At 38.6% G+C, this 22,153-nt stretch overlaps 1 protein-coding gene across 10 annotated transcripts in view; it reads left to right on the forward strand.

Moving 5' to 3' along the window:
- The window catches only part of TBC1D5 (TBC1 domain family member 5), a 579,609-nt gene that overhangs the window by 493,992 nt on the left and 63,464 nt on the right, over positions 1–22,153 (forward strand). For 8 of the 10 annotated variants that reach the window (XM_027583569.2, XM_027583568.2, XM_027583571.2 and 5 more), the window contains 2 exons: positions 14,610–14,899; positions 18,873–18,938. In XM_027583569.2, coding sequence (XP_027439370.1) covers positions 14,610–14,899; positions 18,873–18,938 — 356 coding nt within the window. The remainder of the gene's footprint in view (positions 1–14,609; positions 14,900–18,872; positions 18,939–22,153) is intronic. The other 2 variants (XM_027583574.2, XM_027583575.2) reach the window with 1 other exon arrangement.

Consider the following 22,153-nt stretch of genomic DNA (forward strand, 5'->3'; position numbering starts at 1 on the left):
CCCGATCCGGGGACTCCAGGATCATGACCTGAGCCGAAGGCAGTTGCTTAACCAACTGAGCCACCCAGGCGCCCGATCTTTTTTTTTTTTAAGATTTTGTTTATTTATTTGAGAGAGAGAGATCACGAGCAGGAGGGAATGGTAGAGAGAGAAGCAGGCTCCCTGTTGAGCAAGGAGCCCGATGCGGGGCTCCATCCCAGGACCCTGGGATCATGACCTGAGCCAGAGGCAGATGCTTAACCGACTGAGCCACCCAGGCACCCCAAACTTAATAATCTTTCCAAAGGATTCTTCCAATTCTTTTTAACCACCACATTGTAATTCCCTGGAGGTTTGTTTATCCATGATCAAAAACCACTGTAGCTGTGAAACCATTGGTAAAGTCCCCATTTCGTTATTTAAGGCCGAAGATACTTTTATCTGGCTGACCCCTTCGGCCATAATTAGCCTTCCAAGTACTTTCTTAGCTGTTTAGAGGCTCTTAAAGAGTTAATGCATTGGGGCTGTCGTTAAGCAGCAAGAGAGGGAGTGGGAATGATCCAGAAGGGGACAGACTCATGCGGGAACCCCCAGTAGTGATCAATAAGTAGAACATAGACAGGAGACAGGCAGACACCTGAAAAGCGGGGAACTTATACCTGCTATATCTATGGCAATGGACTTCTATTTGTGTTGCTTATCCAAATAAGGGACGAGGATGCAAAGATGACATGTGATTTCATGGATAAGAATATCTCTAGAAATCAAGAAGCCTGATTTCTCGTCTCTGCTTTACCATGGATTGCTATAATTAAGTCTTTAAAAGCAAGTGCCTAGGTATTTTAGTGGTAGATTTTCCATTACGTGTGTGGATAATATTCACTGTGCTCTGATTTTACTTACTTGCAAATTTCTTTTTAAAAATGGGAATTGACATTTTCTTATTCATTCAACTTTTAAGCTCGGAACAACAATTTAACACTCAACTCTCATTCCAATTTTGTCCTTAAATAACCAGAAATTGCTGCTATAAAAAAAAAATAAGTACATCTAATTTGTGACCAGTCTTCAGAAGGACCTCTCAATTTATTTAGGAATCTGTAACTACTAAAATGCCCAACTGAGTAGGCATGGAACAGAATGTCATAGTTTTTAAATACTGCAGTTGCTTATATTAAGAGTAGAATCACATACCTTCTTTATTCCAGAATGTTCATGGATTTTCTCCTTTGAAAATGACACGACATAATTGCTCAGAATGTGTAATTCTCTCTGCTCGGCAGAGTGGGTGAAATAGCGGCCGCCGAGCCATCAGTGGTGTCTCAAGAGCACGTGTCCCTCTATCTAGCGGTGCCTTTTTGCAGGCTCCACACTGCCGCTTTCTTAACTTGCTGAAGCAGTTTCATGCCACCAACATTTTAAAGATAGAGGATACCAGGCTTAGTTCCTGATCTCTCAACTCACCCGATCAGCAGTAACATTCTCTGTGCTAACTACCCCAGCTCTCCCTTGCCCCCCTGTCAGAGCTTATTTTAAACAATTCATGTCAATGATGAGAGATTCCAGAATTATAATTCTGGTAGGTAGGCCCTCTGCAAAAGGCTCTTTGTCAGGAATCCTGGTTGAGATCTAAGAGGAAGCCAGGCTCCAGGGTAGGAAGACTCTTATAAGGAGGGTACCCTGAGCTCTTAAGATACATCCCACAATCCTCAGCTGGGCTCCATAAGACTGAAGAGTGATGGCACCCAGTCCATTCTTACCCCAGAATGCCTGGTGGCTAATAATTCTGCATCTCTCCTTGGGTTCAGTATCTCAGCCCTTCTGGCCTAACTAGAATGTCCTGAGAAAGTGCAGGGTTCCAGGAAGCCCAAGGATCCTTCCAGCAATCTTGTCAGAATATGATGAGCTTCGTGAGAATAGTGACCACCATATCTACATCATTCACTACTGTTTCTTCAGTACCTGGCACAGAGAACAAATTCAAATATTAGTGAAATGAATAAGTGCTTTTTACCTTCAGTTGTAGAATAACTCATATTGATGTCAGAATCTGCATCTTAGAAACTTCATATTCCTAGCACAGTACCTGGCACTGTTCATAGTGGTTAACAAATATTTAGTTTTATAACTGAGTAAATAAATACTTTTTTGAATACCTAAAAGGCATTATAAAACTCCCCAGGACAATTTCCATTTTATATGATCAACAGATTTTTTTAAATTAGGCTTTATTATATTTACTTACATAATGACTGCAATTGTTCAGAAGTATTTTCTTGCTAAAATATGGTAAAGAAATAATTGCTAATAATATTCCCTAAGCCGCGAAGCCAAGAAGTCCATGGTTATCAATATTAGTAGTTAATTGGCTAATGAGAATTTCAGAGGACCTTGATTTCTATATAAATGTAACTTTGTGATATCTGTGTGCTCAAATAACTTGTGCAATGAATACATCCATGTCTGAAGTGCTCTGTCTGTTGTAGCAAAGAAAGTTGTTAATTCCTAACCAATTTAGGTAAACTGGTAATACTGTCTCCTATCTAGTCCAGAGTAAATAGATCTTTCTCCTTTTCTTTTTAAATTTATGCATCATGTTCACCAATACACAAATCAGAAGTGTTCAGTCTGATGAGATTTGACAGTTGCGCATACCCATGTGACCACCATTTGAAACAGTATCCCTGGTGTGAACATTTCTTTCACCTGAGAGTTCCCTGGGGTCTCTTCACAGTCACTTGCACCCTCTCATCCCAAGGCAACCACTTTCTGATTTCTCTTACCATCTACTGGTTTTGCCTTTTCATGAGCTTCACATGTGTGCTTTTTTGTGTCTAGCTTTTTTCGCTCAGCATGATGTCTTTGCAGTTCATCCATATTGCCTGTAGCAATAGTTCCTTCCTTTGGATTGTTGAGTTGTATTCCATTATATGAACATACCACAAGTTGTTTATTCTCTTGTTGATAGATACCGGGTTAGCTCCAGACTTGGAGTAATATGAATAAGGCTGCTATGGGCATTCTTGTACAGGTGTTCTGATGTTTTTGTTTATTGTTGCTATTGTTGTTCATGGATATATGGTTTTCTTTCTCTTAGGTAAACACTTAGAAATTCGGTTGCTCTATAGCCTAGATGTTTAACTTTATAAGAAACTACCAAACCTTTAAAAAGTAACTATACCTTTTACTACTCCCATCAGAAATACATGGGGGTTCCAATTGCTTGCATACTTGTACATCCTTATATAACATCTGTAATTGTGCATCCTTGCCAACATTTGCTATCATCAGTCTTTTTTGTTTTATTCATTCCCAGTTGGTAAGGAAATGGTATCTCATTGTGGTTTAATTTGCATTTTTCTGATGACGAATGATGTGGAGCATCTTTTCATAACTTATCAATGATTTGTATATTTTCTTTTATCAAGTGTTGTTTCAAGTTTTTACCTATTTTTAATGGGTTATTTGTGGATTTTTTTTAATTTTAGGAATTCTTTATATATTCTGGACAGGAGTCTTTGTCAGATATATGCGCTGCAAATATTATTCCCCAGTGTGTGGCCTGTCTATTCATTTTCTTAATGATGTCTTTTGATGATCAGAAAAGTTTTATTTCAGTCAAGTTTATGGATCAGTCTTTTTCTTTTATGGCTAGTACATTCTGTTTTCTATCTAAGAAACCTTTGCCTCCCTTTAGTCTCCATTTTTGATGGTCCCGAAGATCACCCTGAGTTTCAGTGACTCCCTAGAAGGACTTGCAGCACTCCAGAAAGCTGTTATACTCATGGGTACAGTGTATTATTGCCCAAGGATACAGCTTAAAATCAGGAAAGGAAAAGGGTTGGAGTCTAGGAAAAACTAGGTACACGTTTCCAATTGTCTTGTCCCAGTGCAGTGCTTAAATCTCCCAAGAACAACATCTGACAGCTTAAGTGCCAACTAGGGAAGCTCACCCAAGCTTTGGTGTCCCCCGAGGGTTTTATTAGGGGTCAGTCATGTAGGCATGAAGCAACAGTATGACGAACATTAGCTACTCAGTCTCCGGTCCCCTCAGAGGTCAAACTGATCCAGAGTGGCACAAGACCCAGGTTGAATAAAAACAGACTTTAACCAGAAATCCCATTGTAATCATAACCTATTTGGTGTGGCCCAAGCCCCCAGGTATATGAAGACAATCCTACCAGGCAGGACTTTTCAAGGGCTGGAGGTTATCTCCCAGTTGGAAAGAGCAGGATTTGGGTGGCCCAGGCCTGCTGAGTTAACCCTTTATGGTATAGTCTCAAAGATACTCTGTATTCTTCTAAAAGCTGTGTGGTTCTAGCATTTGTATTAAATCTGTGATCCACCTCAAATTAATTTTTGTGTGTGGAGTGAGGTAGAGATTAAGGTCCATCTTTTTCCTTGTAGATATCCAGCTGTTTAGTACCATTTATTTAGTCTTTCCTGTCCCCGTTAATTTAAACTGGATTCTTGGTTGAAAATCAATTGACCACATATATGTATGTCTATTTCTGGATGTTCTGTTCTTTCCCTAATACCATCGTCACTTACTCATGTACTTTTATAGCAAGTCTTAATTTTAAGTAGTTTTGAGTCCTCCAGCTTTATTCTTTCTCATTATTTTGGCTACTCTAAGTCCTTTGCATTTCCATATAAATTTTAGAATAAACTTGTCAATTTCTATAAAAATTATTGGGATTTTGACTGGGATTACATTGAATCTATAGATCAGTTTGGAAAGAACCAATACCTTAATATTATTGAACTTTCTGCACCATGAACATGGATCATCTCATTTAGTTAGGTCTTTCTAATCTCTCAGTGTTTCATAGCTTTTAGTATATAGGTCTGACATATTTTTTTTTAATTAGGAGAAAATTTTTTTTTTCTGCATCTGTCCTATTCCCTCCTATGCCTGTATTTTTTTAATGTAACTGTTTCCTTGGACTCTTCCATGGACTCACACATTTCTTTATATTTATTGACTCCCATACATCCTGCTTCAAAACTCTACTAGGTGATTCTTGATATATGTTTAATTGTAGCTGCTTGTGATTTTATTTTAATTATGAAGATATATAGTGATTCTCAAAATGAGGGAAGAGAAGTTAAGAGGGCAGAACTCCCCAACATGAGGGCATCTCAGAATTAAATACTCTTCCATTCTGGTGCAGTTCCCTAGGCCAGAGAATCCCTGACCCTCTAAAGACTTCGGTCTCGTGAACCATGGTTACTGATGGGAGAAAGTTATATCCTTCAGATACACTGGGTCAGGAAATAAATTAGTTGAAAACTGTAGAAACAGAAACCTCAATATTTCTATAGATAAATCTTGGGGAGTTTAATGATTTTTATATACTGCGGTTAATACATAATTGCTTATTACTTTTTATATTAGTTTAACAAATATTATGAATTGTGTTCAGACCCAGTTAGGTAGGCCCCACAGTCTAGCTTATATCCAAACACATGTTAGGCCAGCCTTTCTATCCCTAGTAAGCACTACTCCTTTTGCCTCATATCACATTAACAAAAATTTATCTGCCACATACAAAATAATCATAGCCTTTATAGCTGAAAGGAACAAATGTTTTACCTGAAAGTCCGATTCCTAAGGAATAAGTAATAGCAAATGAACTTTTATCACTTTGTTTTAATAAAGATCTATTAAATTTAGAGTTCCTTGAGATGTGGAGATAGTTTGTTTCCTAAGGTAATAGAAACCTCACAATATGGCAAACACATTTAGAATTACATATAGATGTCTTTCATTGAAGCAAATTTGCTATTCTCAACCTTAAAGATAAAGAATTAAGAAAGGCCAAAACCAATTCATTTTATAGAATTCGAAGCCTTCAGCTCACAGAATTTGTAAGCAGAAGTACATCATAAATGTTAGCTCAGGTGTTAGAATCATCTTGCAAAGTACCATGTTGCAATCCTGACAGCTGTTTTGGATTTCCAAAGAAAATATCGATGTCTAGAAACACGAAATAAATATGAATGATAATCCATTAAGGGTAGATCAATAATGTAGATTTCTAGAAAAATAACAGAGATGCAAAGGGAATATTGTTTCTAGCCAAAACCCAAAGTCATGTATTTATATTTACTTTTTCCAACTACTCTTTGCACTTAATAACTTTAAAATAAGTTCTATGGTGTTATGGTGGGGGAAAAATATATAGCTAGAGTGAGGTGAGAAAATGATAGAAAAGGAGACTAGGATACAAAAAAAAAGGGAGTGGGAGGAAGAAGAGAAAAATAGAAGGATGATAAACAGGGAGGAGGAAGGAGCGGCAAAGAGAACAAAGTAGAAAGGAAAGGTGGAGATAGGGAGGCAGGGTAAACAGATGGGCCCCTAAGTTTAGAGATGGGGTTTGGTAACGTTCCTTAAGGGCCTAGACTAGCGCACAGGCCTCTCATTTTATCCTGTCATTTCAACAGTATAATGAATTGTGATGGCAGAAGCCATTTTGCATGGCAGGTTGTAAATTCTTAGAGCTGGAAGCGGCCTTTCATCTAAGCTTGTCTCTCCCCCAGGCCAGGACAAGGAAGCCTACGTGTCTGAAGGTTTTATACAGTTCCGGAATTGGAACACTTACTGTTTTTTTGTTTGTTTGTTTTTTTCTCTTTCACAGTCTTTATTCTTGTAATCCTTCTCCTTCAGTTGTGATATATTTTACATAATGTTGCCAGATTATTCATTTTTAAACAAATAGAGCCTGTTAAATCATTAGAACGGATTTCTCTTTGAACTGTTTTCTGTAACTTTTGTAACTCATGTCAGTTTTTAAAGCCACGCCATAAAGTACTGCTTTCCCCCACGGCAGCCCTCGTGATATGTAAGGCTTGCTCCGCAGCTTTTTAAGCCATTCCTCTTCCAGCATAGTTTTCATACCTCCCCACCATTCCACTCCATTTTATAAACATACATCTCAGTTCTGCCAGAAATTAATGCCTCACCAAAAGCTGTCTGCCATCGCTGTACAGTTAGCTTCTGCAGTGTAGGCACTCACCTAGTATTTCTAGTCATGTGTTTATATTTACTATTAAGGGTAATATGTATTTACCATATAGAGATACCATATTTACTTTTTTTATCTTAAATTCTTTAATTGTATAAAATTATTTTTTTCTAGTAACTTTATCACAGATGCCCTTTGACTACCATATTTACTTTTGAAGGATGATTTCACAGGGTACAGAATTCTAGGTTGGTGGTTTTTTTCTCTCAATATTTTAAATATTCACTCCCTTCTTGCATGCATGGTTTCTAAGAAGTTAGTTATCTTTGCCCTTGCATAGGTAAGATTTTTTTTCTTCCAGTTTCTTTCAGGATTTATGTCTTTATCTGTGATTTTCTGTAGTTTAAAAATGAAATGATGAAGTATACTTCTTTGGCACTTACCCTGCATGGTGTTCTCTGAGCTTTCTGGGTTTGTGGTTTGGTGTCTGACACTAATTTGGGGAGATTCTTAGGTGTTATTGTTTCAAATATTTCTTTCTCTCCCTCTTCTCCTCTGGTATTCCCATTATGCATACATTACACCTTTTATAATTGTCCCACAGTTCTTGGATATTCTGTTCTGGTATTTTTCCTGTCATTTTTGTGTTTGCTTTCCAATTTGGGGAATTTCTGTTAAAACATCCTCAGCCTCAGAAGTGTGTATAGTCTCTTCCCTCAGCTGTAGATTGTCTGCTAATAAATCTATCAAAAACATTCTTCATTTCTGTTGTATAGTACTTTTTATCTCCATGATTTCTTTTCTTTTTCTTCCTTAGAACTTTCTTTTCTCTGCTTACATTTCCCATCTGTTCGTGCATGCTGTCTACTTTATCTATTAGAGCCCTTAGCATTTTAATCATAGTTGTTTTAAATTCCCAGTCTGATAATTCCAACATCCCTGCTACATCTGAGTCTGGTTCTGATGCTTGCTCTGTCTCTTCAAACTGTGTCTTTTTATTTTTTTAGTAAGTCTTGTGATTTTTTTTTTTTTTTTTGATAGTTGGATATGATGTAGTGGGTAAAAGGAACTGCTATAAGTAGACTTAATAGTGATATGGTGATAAGGTGTGGGAGGAGAGGAAGCATTCTGTAGTCCTTTGAATAGGTCTCGGCTTTTCATGAGCCCGTGCCTTCAGACTGTGAACTTTACACTTGCCTCTTATCCCTGCTCCTCAACTGAGGTGGGACAGGGTGGCTAGAGGGGCTTGGGGTTGGATGTTTCCCTTCCCCCAGGTCAGTTAGGCTCTGATAAAACCTTAGCAGCTTAGACTTTGGTTAAGTAGTTTCTCCTGAGGGCAGACTCTGTTGTGAAAAACAGAATGCTCAGGTGTATTCAAAACAGTTCCTTTCCAGGGGCGCCTGGGTGGCTCAGTTGTTAAGCGTCTGCCTTCAGCTCAGGTCATGATCCCAGGGTCCTGGGATCGAGCCCTGCTTCGGGAAGCCTGCTTCTCCCTCTCCCACTCCCCCCGCCCCCCGCTTGTGTTCCCTCTCTCGCTGGGTCTCTCTGTCAAATAAATAAAAAATCTTAAAAAAAAAAAAAAAGTTCCTTTCCTTTCCACCTGTTGTATGCACAATTTTTCTCTCATATTCACCATGAAAGTCTGGTAGAGCTCCAAGAGGTAAAACTCAGAAGTATGGGCTGCCCCCTGCATGACTGGGTCCTCTTGGACTTTTTAATCTATCCAATTTGTTCACACTGAGCCCTCTAGTAATTTGTCAGTTGCACTTCAGATTTCCCAACTCCAGCTCTGCTTCCTGTGGGTTTCTGCTCTAGTAAATCCTGATTCTCTGTTGTCACCTGTCAGCCTATCTAATTTTGGGACAGCAGTTTGCCCTGTGACCTCACTTCTCTTATGGATCTAAGAAAAATTTGTTGATTTTTTTTTTCAATATGTTCAACTCTTTTCTGGTTGTTAGGACAGAGCAGAAACTTCCAAGCTTCTTACATCCCAGACTGGAAACTAGAAGTTCACCCATTTAGTGTTAGTGCAGGCTAAGAATCTTACTTTTCTCCAGCAGTGTTCTTGCGGGTTCGTATTAGCCTTATAGGCCAAACTAAGACACTAATGTTTGGGAATCTGTTTGTTTTTTAATATGAACTCATGTTCATCCATGCCTCTCTATTCTGTGTGTAATGCACAGTTGTAAAAAGGTTTAACCTAAGTGCTTAAGATTTTATTTCTCTTTGTTAAATTTTTTCTGTTTAATTCATTTCTCATGCTAGCCTGTTAGAGTATTTTAGATTTTGATTCTTTTATCTGATAGATTAGGTGTCTTAAATTCAATAAGCAAATGTTCTCTTTCCTAAAGTCACAAAATAACAGAATTTTCTATCTGAAAGGGACCCAAGGGGCACCTGGGTGGCTCAGTCGGTTAAGCAGCTGCCTTTGGCCCAGGTCGTGATTCCGGGGTCCTGGGATCGAGTCCCACATCAGGCTCCCTGCTGAGTGGGGAGCCTGCTTCTCCCTCTCCCTCTACCTGCCGCTCCCCCTGCTTGTGCTCTCTCTCTTTAATAAAAAATAAAAAATCTAAAAAAAAAAAAAATTCTAAAAAAAAATAAAATAAAAATAAATAAAAGGGACCTAAAATATCATATAATTCGGCCCCTTTGTTTAAAGATAAAGAAACTTCCGTCCAGAGAGCGACTACACAACTCTCCCCAGCTGTGCAGCTTGCTGATGGAAGGAAGATTATGACCTTAAAAAAAGGACTGGTGAGCAGAGCAGGTCTGTGAACCAAGTGTGAGACAAACGTCATCACCAGAAGTCCTTGGTGGGTGCTAGAACATTCAGCCGTAAGCCGGAAGTACAGCTCTCTGAGTATAACTGAGCACGTTTTTATCCTCCATTATATCCTACTGGCACTGACATACCTTGATAAATCGAACAGACTTTAACACTTCAGATAAGAAATAAAGTTGCCTTAGTATGACTTGTTTTTAGTGAACCATACGGCTACTTGTAATAAACTATAACCATTTCCAAGTAATTAGTAAAAAATTTTGAATAAGCCAGTCTGTTTTCCAGTTGGTGGTTTCTACAATCCTTTTGAAAAATTAGAACATGCCCCTCACTTCCACTCTTGTGATATTTCTATTTTTATTCAATAAAACAACGTGGGTGTTTATAAACACAAACAAACCCAACCATCTGAAATTTTAAAATGTACCTAAATAACAACTGAGCCAATGGACTATTTAGAAAATGTGCAGGAAAAACTTTGATGCTACTGCTATAATCAGAGGCAAATGTATAGCTTTAAATGCTTTTATTGGGAAAGAGAGGGAATGAATGAGTGAATGACTGGATGAATGAAGGAATGAACCAAGCATTCGACCTTTGGGAACACAAAGGAAATAACAAGAAAAATATAAATTAGAGTATAGAGAAAAATGAATACAGATAAATTGAAAACTCTTTGACAAAAATATAAACAAGCATGTACAAAATTTGATTGCAAAAGGAGTAAAATAAACAAATATTAGACATTTAATATCAGACCTAAAAAATAAATCCTGAGATAGAAAAGAAAAAGCCTGGGATGGTGTCAAAGTTTGGATAAGAGGAAAGGAAAATCTCCACCATTGTGGAGAGTTTTTACAGAGGTGATCATGTGATAATGTTTTTAAGGTTTTTGTTTTTGTTTTTTTTAAGCTTTAGAAAAGTTTTAGAAGTTGAATGAAAACAGCTCATGACACTGGCAATTAAGAAAGCATTGGAGACGCTAGAAGCTCTTTCCGTAGAGTATGCATTAGAAAGCAAGAGGTCAAGTGGATAGGAAGAGACAATAAGAGCCACCCATTTTTAGAATTTGGGAAACTGATCCAACAGTGAAGTCAGGTTGGGTTCTGATACAGGTGTTCTGAGGATTCTTTTTTTTTTTTTAAGATTTTTTTTTTTTTTTTTTTATTCATGAGAGACAGAGAGAGAGAGAGAGAGAGAGAAGCAGAGGGAGAAGCAGGCTCCCAAGGAGCAGGGAGCCTGATGTGGGACTCGATCCCAGGACCCTGGGATCATGACCTGAGCTGAAGGCAGACGCTTAACCATCTGAGCCACCCAGGCGCCCGGTGTTCTGAGGATTCTTGCATCTTAAGAAAAATGCCCCATTGCTACTGAGTTAACCTGCTAAATGAGGTTGTGCCAAAAGTAAGGTCTTGGCAGCAACTTCAAAACAATCCCTCCTATATGGTACTATTTTTATTGTTATTTAATAATAGTATTTATTAGACAGTAATAAGGAAAGACTTGGATTACACAAAATTAGTTACTCATTAGATTTGTTTAATGTCTTGTTAACTCCAGAGTTCTCTTACTATTTATTTCAACACTGTTGACACATTGCACTCCATTGTTAGTCCAACCCAGTATTCGATGTCCATCAGATCTCTGACAACTGCATTAATTTTCATTAATTTAGCACACATGACTTAATATCGTACATCACAGCCAGTAATAATTGTTGCAAATTGATTAGGATTTCTTGTAAAGAATGCCGCTACTGATATTTAAGATCTGTGTTAGCTACCTTTGGCCAAAAAATTATCATCCTGCAGAACAGACAGACTGTGGATAACGTGCTTTCCCTAGAAGTATATGGTTTACAATTGTTTATATCTGAAAAGATGTAGCATCACCTTCAGTAGTTGTTTTGAAAAGAAAATATTCTGGAAGCAGTGGGTAGTGGATGAGGGGGAAGTTGGTTGAAAACAAAAAATATTCAAAAAAGGAAAACAGTGTTCATCCCCTTTTAAGAGCTATTCAGATGAAAAATTGCTCGGCATGAGCTTGATCTATATGTTTTTCGTGGTTATTAGTAGTAATGAAGATGCATTAACCATATTCTCTTGATAATGCTCTAGCAGTTTCTTAGTACTTTTATCAACATATAAATTTTACAACTGGCAGTGTGGGAATTTGACTAGTACATTTTTGTTTATAAAAAAGGGTAACAACATTATAACTTCTTCATATCTGTGAATTATGAATCTTGACTTGCAAACAAGCAAAACTAAAATGCAATAGAACTTCAGTATCATAATAGCTCTTCTTCCTACTGCCACACACAAGAAATGGGAATACATGCAGGCTGCTGAGTAGAATACAGTGCCAGAGGTGAATGCCTTACTTAATCCACAATTTATGAGTTCTCTTCATTTCATTCATTCTTTTTTCAGTAAACATGTATTGAGTGCCTTCTCTGTTGCAAGCTGTAGTGTCTGTAAACTAAGAATGCTGTACTTCATTAGGAAGCAGCTGGAAACTGGAAGTAAGTGGTGCATAATCACTATATATCCTTATCTCCATTAGGAAACGTGATTTTCAATAATTTTTGGAAGGGCATTAAATCTTTCAGTTCTTTAAAGATAAAACAATGCAAGGAGAATCATTTGAAAAATGAATTTTTCACATTTCATTGAGTTGTAAATGAATAGATCTTTCTCTTATAAAGCTGAATTCCAGGTTTTAAATCTGATTTGTCCTATCTCCAAAGTAATTTAAGTCTCCAGTACCTAGCCCATAATATTAGCTAGTACCATTAGAGAAAAACTTTATGAAAGGAAGAAGCATAGTGTCCTTTTTATTATAGAACTATGGATCAGTTCTGTCTTAGAGCTATATCTAGTAATGCCAAGGATACAGCTGTTATATAAAACGGAGCAGAATTACTACCTAAGAGCTGCCAGGTAGATCTGAGAGAAGGAAATGATAGTAAAATTCAAATTAACTCCAATCAAGTAAATGTATCCCTCAAATTTGATTTTCATTTTCTACTTTTCTGGAAAAAAAAAGCAAAATGAGAGAAAATAAGCTTCTATTAATGATGGGGACAATAAAAATACAAACTTTGATACTGTCATGGAATCAGACTACCATCTACAACTAAGATAATTTATAATCATCTCTGGTCTTGAAGATAATATCCCTAAGATACTTCAGCATTATGAATCATCTGGGAGGTAGTCATTCAGTAGTCATTCCATTAACAGATGTTTACTTGGTGTCCTCTGTTTGCCGGAGAACAGTAACACAGATGCCGGTGAACTGTGGCAGCCGAGCGAGGAAGTGTGTGAGAGGAGGGGTGCTTAGGGAGTTCGCTGCTGCTGAGGGGAGGATAAAGGAAGAGTGGGCTGTGGGCTCTGCAACGTGGAGATCACTGGGGACGGGGAAGAGAGGTTTCTGAGCAATGTCAAGGAGGCCACAACCAGACTCTAGTGGGCTTAGGACCGAAGACGCCGAGGTAGCACGTAAGACAGCTTTTGAAAAAATAGGTTGTGATGAGGGAGAGAAGTGGGACGGTAACTAGAAAGGAATGAGGGTTCAAGGATAAGTTGGAGTGGGTGTGTGTATGTGTGCACATGCACAGGCTCATAGACACATACACACACAATGGTTCTATGCTAATGGGAATGACACATAGAGAAGGAGAAAATGATGATTCAAGAGAGGGAAGTGCAGGGGCAACAATCTCAAAAGATCACAGGATGGGATCCAGAGCCCAAATAGGCTGGCTGTGGCTAGGAGCAGGGACTCTTCACTGTACAGGTGGAGAGACTTAGACTACAGGTAGGTGCAGCTGCCTTTTAACAAATATTTATAAAACACCTGTTATATGCTAGGCAATGGCAATATAGCAGAGAGACAAAAATCCTTGTCTTCGTGAAACTTTCATCTGAACGGGGATTGGAGGAAATGGACAAATAATAACCAATCGAGTAAAATAGATCATATGTCAGATGAAGCAAAGTGCCACCAAGAAAAGCAAAACGGGGGGCACCTGGGTGGCTCAATCAGTTAAGTGTCTGCCTTTGGCTCAGGTCATGATCCCGGGATCCTAGGATGGAGCCCTGCATTAGGCTCTCTGTTCAGCGGGGAGTCTGCTTCTCCCTCCCCCTCTTCCCCTCCCCCCAACTTGTGCTCTCTCTTTCTCTCAAATAAATAAGAAAAAAAAAAAAAAGGTAAAGCAGGGCAGTGGGGAAGGAGAATTTGGACAGCCAGGGCTGGTCAGGGTGATGAAGGTAGATTGCAATTCTCAGGTAGTAGGCAATTCTATATAACTCTTATTGAATTTATTTTGTGACTCTCAGACACATTTATTTTTCACAAAATCACATTAAATGTGGCCTAATACCCACATGCCAGGGCTTGTGGGAAGTCTACGGTCCACTTTGTTTATTAGGTGCCACCTTCTGCGAGTACCCCAAGGCTTGCCCAGCCCTGTACCTCTCCTTTAGAGTCCTCATCACAGGTTTTAACCTTGCTTTATTATGTGATTATACATTTCTTCCCTCCTAGATTGGAAATTCCAAGAGGGGAACTGTGTCCTGGACAATTGCATCCCTAGAACCTAGCACAGTTAGCACAACATAGGTCCCATTTGTTGAATGAATGAATGAATGAAAAGTAAAAAGACCTTTTTCCATATGCTACCTCTTGAAGAATCTTGTTGTTTTATTATTTTCTTTGATCACTTTTAAGTTCTCACTTCGCACTTTGTATAGCTGATCTAGGAAATGGCCTTTTTGGAAGCAGGTAAGATATGTTTTTATAGCAATGGAGTATGTGAAATAGGGTTGTCCTCTAACTTAAGTGATGTTTCTCCACCTGATTTTTTTTTTTTACAGAACCAATGCCAAAGGTGCTCCCCTGAATATAAATAAGGTCTCTAATAGCCTGATTAATTTTGGAAGAAAGCTGATTTCTCCAGCAATGACCGCCCCAGGCAGTGCGGGTGGCCCTGTACCAGCAGGCGGTAGCTCCAGCTCGTGCCCCACTGGGCTTCCCGCCGTGGTTCCTGCTATGGTTCCCGCCGTGGTTCCCGCCAGGACCTTAGCAGAGGTCCCCAGGCATCATTTGCAGCAGCAGCAGCAGAGACTCATGAAATCAGAGAGCATGCCTGTGCAGTTGAACAAAGGTGAGGAAAAAATAGCGACAAATGTGAAGAAACCACCTGCAGTGTAGCCCGGGATTTCCTCACCTGCCTGTGAGGAACCAGCCTCCTAGAAACAGATTAGTGCAAAACTGAATCGTAAAAACTCTGTTATATTACATCCTTTTTAAGTTGGAATATCAGATACTCTAGTGTTCTTAATAGGAACGTGTTAGCAGGTGATTTGTTAAGGTACTTCGTTAACATGTGTATCCTAGCATACTTGGCATTTGAGTCCCGCGGATGCCCATAGAGTATGGCCCAGACTCACAAAGCAGAACTTGCAAGCGGTTGACCGTGATCCTGCTAACGTTGTGTCATGGTGCCTCTGGCCAGAAGAGCCGGAACTGGGAAGTTCCAGCAGCATGGGCTTTCCTAGTCAGTAGCAGCCCCCCACGCCGTTGGTGTTGGAGGAAGCATGCCCCCGTGCCCCCGGGCTTGCAGCCGGTCATCCAGCTGCTTTACCCCTGAGAAGGATCACCTAGACCCTTCCGGGGGTGGCAAAGCTCAGCGGATCCACAAGCAGCCGAAGTGAGTCCACACACTAAGATTTAGGGCCATAGAATGTCGGAGCAGCACCTTTGCGATGCTTCATCCCCCGCGTGAATTTTACTCGTAAGACAGCCCTTCAGGTTCTTACTCAGAACCTTTATGCTCTTCTTTTCCACGATTTACAAAGAGCTATGTATTAAGTACCCCTATTCATAGCAGATTAGAAACAGCTGCATTTATTTTTAGTGGTGGGACTCTGCTATCTATACTATAGAAGCAGGAAATAGTAACATGATGGCAGAAAACTGACAGAATTCAATCCTAAGACCTCACAAAGCACAGAGTCTGTGGCCATTTAGTGTTGGGACAAATATCCTTCACGTCTTAAAGGGATCCCTTGTTGTAGTCATGTTCAGTAACTGGTGTTGAGACTAACCATGGTGCTATTGGATCAGTACGAAGACCTTAAACCATGTTCCATATACTCTGTTTCAGAAGATTGCATCCAAAATTATTAAAAATTTTAAATTATTGGCATTTCAACTGGTAAACTTAAACAGACTTTATTCCCCAATGGCACAAAATAATGAGTATTATTCCATAATGAGTATATGTTTATTCTCCCGTTACATGGTGTTATCTATCATTGCCTATATGAGGTATTAGACTTTATATATAGTATATAAGTTTCTATTAGAATATTCAGTTTGCCTTACATAAGATTATCTCGTTTAAAACTACATTCTTTTCTTTTTAATGTAGAGTTATCACACGTGATTTAAAGAAAAGAGGACTTCAGATCATTAACACATTGTAAATGTATTTTAATGCCAGGAGACATGCCCACTTTCAGAATGGAAATGAATGTTATTTTATATATTTCTTAATTGTACTGTTTTATTGTTCTAACCAAATATGATTTCAGTATTGCTTTGATAACAAGCCATAGTCAGTAGTAATTCTAACTGATGGCAGGCAAATGAGTCAGAGAATCTCTTAATGCTGTAGCTTAAATTTTCTGAGGAAGCAAGCCAAATGACTGTAGAAGTATAAAGTTGTATCTCTAAGGAAATGTCAAGTATTAATATCACAGTAAGTGAGAAGGGAAGTGCATGAGGATGGAACAATTGATGAAAACGAAGTCCCCAGTTATAAGGAGACAGCAGAGCACTTAAGCAAAGTATTTGGAACATGAGTATCACTAGGGCATTTTGTAACTGATCCCTGTGCTGAGAGAAAGTCTCCTTGTTTGGCAACTCTTCTTTTTATTTCTGGTTCATTCTTCTCATGTCAATCATGAAAATCTTGCCTACCTTCATCTTAAAGGTAAGTATTCCTGCTACTGCCCCTCCCCACGCAAAGATTTGAAGGAGACGGAGTAAGAGGCAGAGAGAGCAGTTGATGCCAGTAGAATCCAGTGTAGGTTGCTGCTCTTCTCTCGTGACTCACCCATGAAGTGAACCGTGAGCACAGTCCCTGCTGTCTTCTGACCACGTGCTTCCTCACCCTGAAGTGAGAGGTTTGGACTGCTCCCAGGGGAGTCCCCCAGCTCCAAACAACTATCAAGATGTATTTGTTAACTCTGCAAGGAAAAGTACTTCTCTGACATTGGTTCTTTACACTGGTGTTTCCCACAAGTATCCTGCTGTGCTGTGACAGTGACAAATCTGCAAGTGTGTCCCCTGATCCCAGAGATGGGTGAGCATAGTCTGCAGCCTGTCAGGAGGCTTGTGTTGGATATGGCTTCTAACTATCTCAGAACAGTCTTCTACTTGGTGCCTTTGAGGAGAGAGAACGAATTAGCCCTTTTAGTGTACTCTGCTGGAAAGTTTGAAAGTTGCTTTGAAAAATGGTTGTTTCTAAAAATGAAAATGCTCATAGTCTTCATAGGTTAGTTAGCTCTCGATGATTTGTGCTTATGTAGGGGAACGGTTGTAGGGAAAACCCAAAATTCACGTATATGTTCCCGGAAATGCAAACTAGTTTTGTGTATGTGTTGGGAGCAGGGTCGTGAAAGAAAGAAGAGGGAGCACAAATGTTCCTCCATAATTTTCTGGTGGTATTTAATATTAAAATGAGTTTTCAGTCTCTAAATACACACTAATAGGTGATCCAAAAGCAGCAGAGAAAAATGGAAATTTTTCCATTTTGGGAAAATTGAATCGAAAATCTCCTTCAAATATATAAAAAAGAGACACTCCATTTATCAGTGAACAGAGAGTTAACTCTATTATGAAAATTCAGGACCTAATAAACTCTGCTAAAAGCTGCTTATTGCTGTTTGGAGTGTGTACCTATTTATAGATTTTATTTCAGTTACAGGAGATATATATATATCAAAATGTATGTACTATTAATTGATGGGAACTATATGATTACAACCCAGTAATTTCCAGATGAGCTGGCTGTGCTGACAGTTAAAATTGTAGCAAGTGGTCAAGGCAGTGAGGGTGTGTTACATAATTCAAAAACGGAGTTTTTACTGTTGTATAAAAGCTACAGGGGCAGGAAGTCTGTTAATTCTACATTATCAAACATGGAAAATACCGTGTCTTTTAAGAAGGCTTGGTTTTTAGCTCGTTAACTTCAAAATAGCTCGGGCCTTCAGATGCTGAGAGTCCGATTCTGTTGACCATGACTGTGCCTGGTGTTGAACTTGGTCATCCAGGAAGGAAATCAGAGAACCGAAGTCTTCCTTCTCAGTGGGAGTGTGCCTCAGGTTCTTCACAGAATTGCCTGTTGTGCTCCTTTTCCTTTCTTTCCTGCACTTTTAAAATGCACTCCTTTTCTCCCCATTTCCTTTGAAGTCGAACACTTCTTTATTTTGAGCATTTCCCATAGGTACAATTTGTGAATGAAATCTTGCCTATAATAAGTATATCAAGTTTAAAGGGTGTGCAGTTCACAGATTTATTTTTACGTGTTAACATTTGTAAGTACATGTAACTTAGGAAATCTTTTCAGTACTTACTATGAAATTAGAGCTTGTTTAGGTATTTATCTTATCACTGAAGAAATTGGTTTCATGTTGAGTTAAAAATAATTTCTCTCTGTTACAGGAGGAAATCGGCTTCAAAAGAATGCCTGCTTCTTAATAAATGCATATAACTTATTTTGGATTAAGAATTTTTTTAAAGAAAGAAAATATTACACTACTGTTTCTAGCGTAATGAAATCTCAGCAAAATCTTTTGATTGCTCAAGTTTTCCTCTGCTTTAGACTAGGGGCGATTTGTTGTTTTGTTGTTTTTTTTTTTTCTTGAAGGAAAACATGCACAGAAGCTTTTTAGGGAACACTTTTTAAAAATTATTGCCTTTAATATTTTATGTTAATTTTTCTGAGATTGTATTTTGTTTTACTGTACTTTTAGTAATTAGATTGATAAAACTATTAAGTATGAAAAAAAGTAAAGTTGATTTTTTTTTCCTTTTTATGAAATCTAATTATTTTTTCTTATGAAATCCAGGCGATGTAGTTACAGGAAGCGATGCTCAGGTTTCTGTTCCTGTCCAGACTCTAACTGACCTCCAAGGTACAGTTACCATGGCAACGTAGTATATCTCTTTGCCTGCAGTATTATCATTGCCTACTCCAAAATTCCATTTTTCTTTTTGCCCACCCTCCATTCATACTGTTGATCAGTTCACTACCATTGTTCAGCCACTGAGTGGCACTGTTGTTCAGAACAAAAGTCCCCTCTCATGTCATACCTTGGTGGTGCCAAATCTGGCTGTGATGTGGGTTTTCTATGAAGTTTGCACCAGCCTCTTTTCTTGCAAAATATGGTCACTCTATATTTTGTGGTTATTTTAACACTGAGTTTCATTTGGAAGATCCCACTGAGGTGTTCTTTTTGTTGCATAGGTGCTTTGTGCCAGTGTTTAACAAATCAGTTTTGAGAGTAAATGACTTATATATTGTTTGGATGCATATTGTTGTATGTATTAGCCAGAAATACTTACTATATCTTACCTGAAAGAATTATAACTTGACTTTGAAATAATTGTTTAAGTGCATGTTTTGTATGTTATAAAAAGAAAGTACAGGCTTTGTATTAGGAATCTTATTAACAGAATCAAAGTCCAGTGTGACAAATCTCTGAGTAGTAATTGGCAGTGATTTAAAATAAAAAGATCACATTTAAATACCTTCTTGTTCAAAATCTAGAAAAAGGTTTTTTTCAGGAATACAAAATAATAGTAATTTACATTTAGCACCTCCTTTGGAATATTTAGATGTGTAAATATTGAAGTTGTTGCATTAATCTTTTATTATATAATCTTTTAGATAAAATATGCTATGAAGAAGATTTCTGTATTAAGTGGAAGCCCAGACTGACTTTAAGAATCTCCTATTCAGGGACATCTGGGTGGCTCAGTTGGTTAAGCGTCTGCCTTCGGCTCAGGTCATGATCCCAGGGTCCTGGGATCCAGTTCCGCACCAGGCTCCCTGCTCAGCAGGAAGTCTGCTTCTCCCTCTCCCTCTGCCCCTCCCCCTGCTCAAGGAAATAAAAAAAAAAAAAAGTTAAAAAAACCCGAGCGCCGCCCCCCCCCCCCAAACCAGGCAACTTTTTAACAAGTGTTTTGATATCCCAAAGTTAGTTTGCTAATAACTCTTTAAACTTAGTTTATTGCAAAGTAGCTCTTGGGCTGTGGAATCTCAGTTTATACCTATGGAAAGAGAAAGTTAAAGGTCATCTGGCTTATTCTGACTTCTGCTTCTATGCTATTGCTCTGTCCATTTTTTCCTACAGACCAGAGCCACGGGAACAGTTTGCTTTTTTAATAGCATCCTAAAGAGGGGGGTTATATCATTTTGTTCAGATCGCTTGTGTTATATAGGTAGAATCATCTTACTCCTTTATTCACCAAGTATTTGTTCAGTGCCTACTGCGTGCCAAGCTCTATTCTCACTGGTCTCTTGGCTTTCCTTATGGCTTTACCGGGTTGCTTGCGTACCAACCTGTGCGTTAGATGACCCAGGCAAGCATACACAGTCAAGAACCAGCTCTTTTTCTGGATGCCCAGTTCAGAATTCCTCCTGCCTGCTGTGCTCTGACAGAGATTGTATCAGCCTGATAGGGGAGGCTCCAGCTGCTTTATGAGACATGAAGCCCAAGTAAAAAGCTTTCCATCTGTGATGATGATTGTGACAACGATGGGAAGAAAATGAGACAATGCCAACCCTGATTTGGAGAAGTCACTTTGTGTTTTCCTCAACACACTTCCTGCAGAGTGTCAAAAAGCAAGGGGAAGTAGAAGTCAACCAAAATAGTTAGTGGTGGCAACAAAAACTTTCTAACAGTCTAGGCTTAATAGGATCAGTAATATTAATAGTTGGAGAACATCAGAGGCGCCACACCCGTTATACTCTCGTATATAAATAATATTTTAAGAGTAGATACACTTGTAAGGGAAATAAAACTATCATTTAGACTTTCCCAGGTATCTTTTTTCAAAGTAATGGAGTATATTTCAAGAAATGAGGTAACTCAATTATTTCAGTGATTCTTTGATTATATGTTTTCATGAGATTTTATATTTGTGTCTTTGCCTTTAAACCACAATTGTATGGGCTTTATTTTTTTTTTTTTGAAGAAAAACGCTGACTATATAATGAATTCGCATAATTAAAGTCAACAAAAATAGTGTTTGCAAAATTATTGTAAAGTTCCATTTTACATCTCTCAGTGCAGGTTGTAGTCATAAAATATGTGCCATGGGAGAATTTGTTTGTGAAGACTTAACTCAGAGTTTCCTGAAAATTACTTTTGGAAATTGCCCACCTACCCCAGAAACTTTTTTCAAGAGATATTTAGGAACCACAAAGCTTTAAAAGATGGGTACACATACCACACACACACACACACACACACACACACACACACACACACACACACACACACACATTACTTCCAAAGAGAATTTAGAATTTCCAACAACAGAAGTATACAGGGATTATCACCTAATGGACCATTAGGAAAGAAATTTAGATTTCTTAAGTTATTGCCATAAGCGTTTTTAATATTTATACTTGTGTATACATACTTATGTTGCAGATATGAATATACATACATACATGCACACGTAGATATCATTGTATAGCATTTGTCAGGTTGTTTTTAAAAATAAAAAAGGGAGAAAAAGATCAAAAATCTCCCTGCCCAGATAACCATCATTGACATTTTTTTTTTCCTAAGGGTGGGGAGGGGCAGACAAAGAGGGAGAGAGAGAATCTTAAGCAGGCTCCATGCCAAGCATGGAGCCCACCTCAGGGCTCAATCTCACAACCTGGGATCATGACCTGGGCTGAAATCAAGAGTCGGACACTTAACTGACTAAGCCACCCAGGCGCCCCCACTGATGACATTCTTAAGGTGAAATTAAAACAAAACTAAACCTTAGGCCATCCCAGTTAATTAGAGCCATTACCTAGAAAAAAACCCTCTGTTTACTCCTCTCACTTGTTTCTGCCATCCCGTTTCCCTAAAGGTAACCATTGTTAAGTTTTTGGTAATTCCTTCTAGGAAAAAAAAAAAGATTTTAAATGGAAGAATAACATGGAAGTCACATGAGCGCAGTAACAGCCCCCATGTCCGGAGTTGACTCTCCTCTGGACCTACAAGAACAAAGCACTACCAGAAATGCCCCGGTGCAGATGACAAGCAACAAATTGGTAGAACAATGAAAAGAGAGGCCACATTAACTAGAGTAGAACATAGTGAGGATCACACTAAGAGCTCCTACT

This window comes from Zalophus californianus, chromosome 1 (genome assembly GCF_009762305.2).
Source record: "Zalophus californianus isolate mZalCal1 chromosome 1, mZalCal1.pri.v2, whole genome shotgun sequence".
NCBI classification, from domain to species: Eukaryota; Metazoa; Chordata; class Mammalia; order Carnivora; family Otariidae; genus Zalophus; species Zalophus californianus.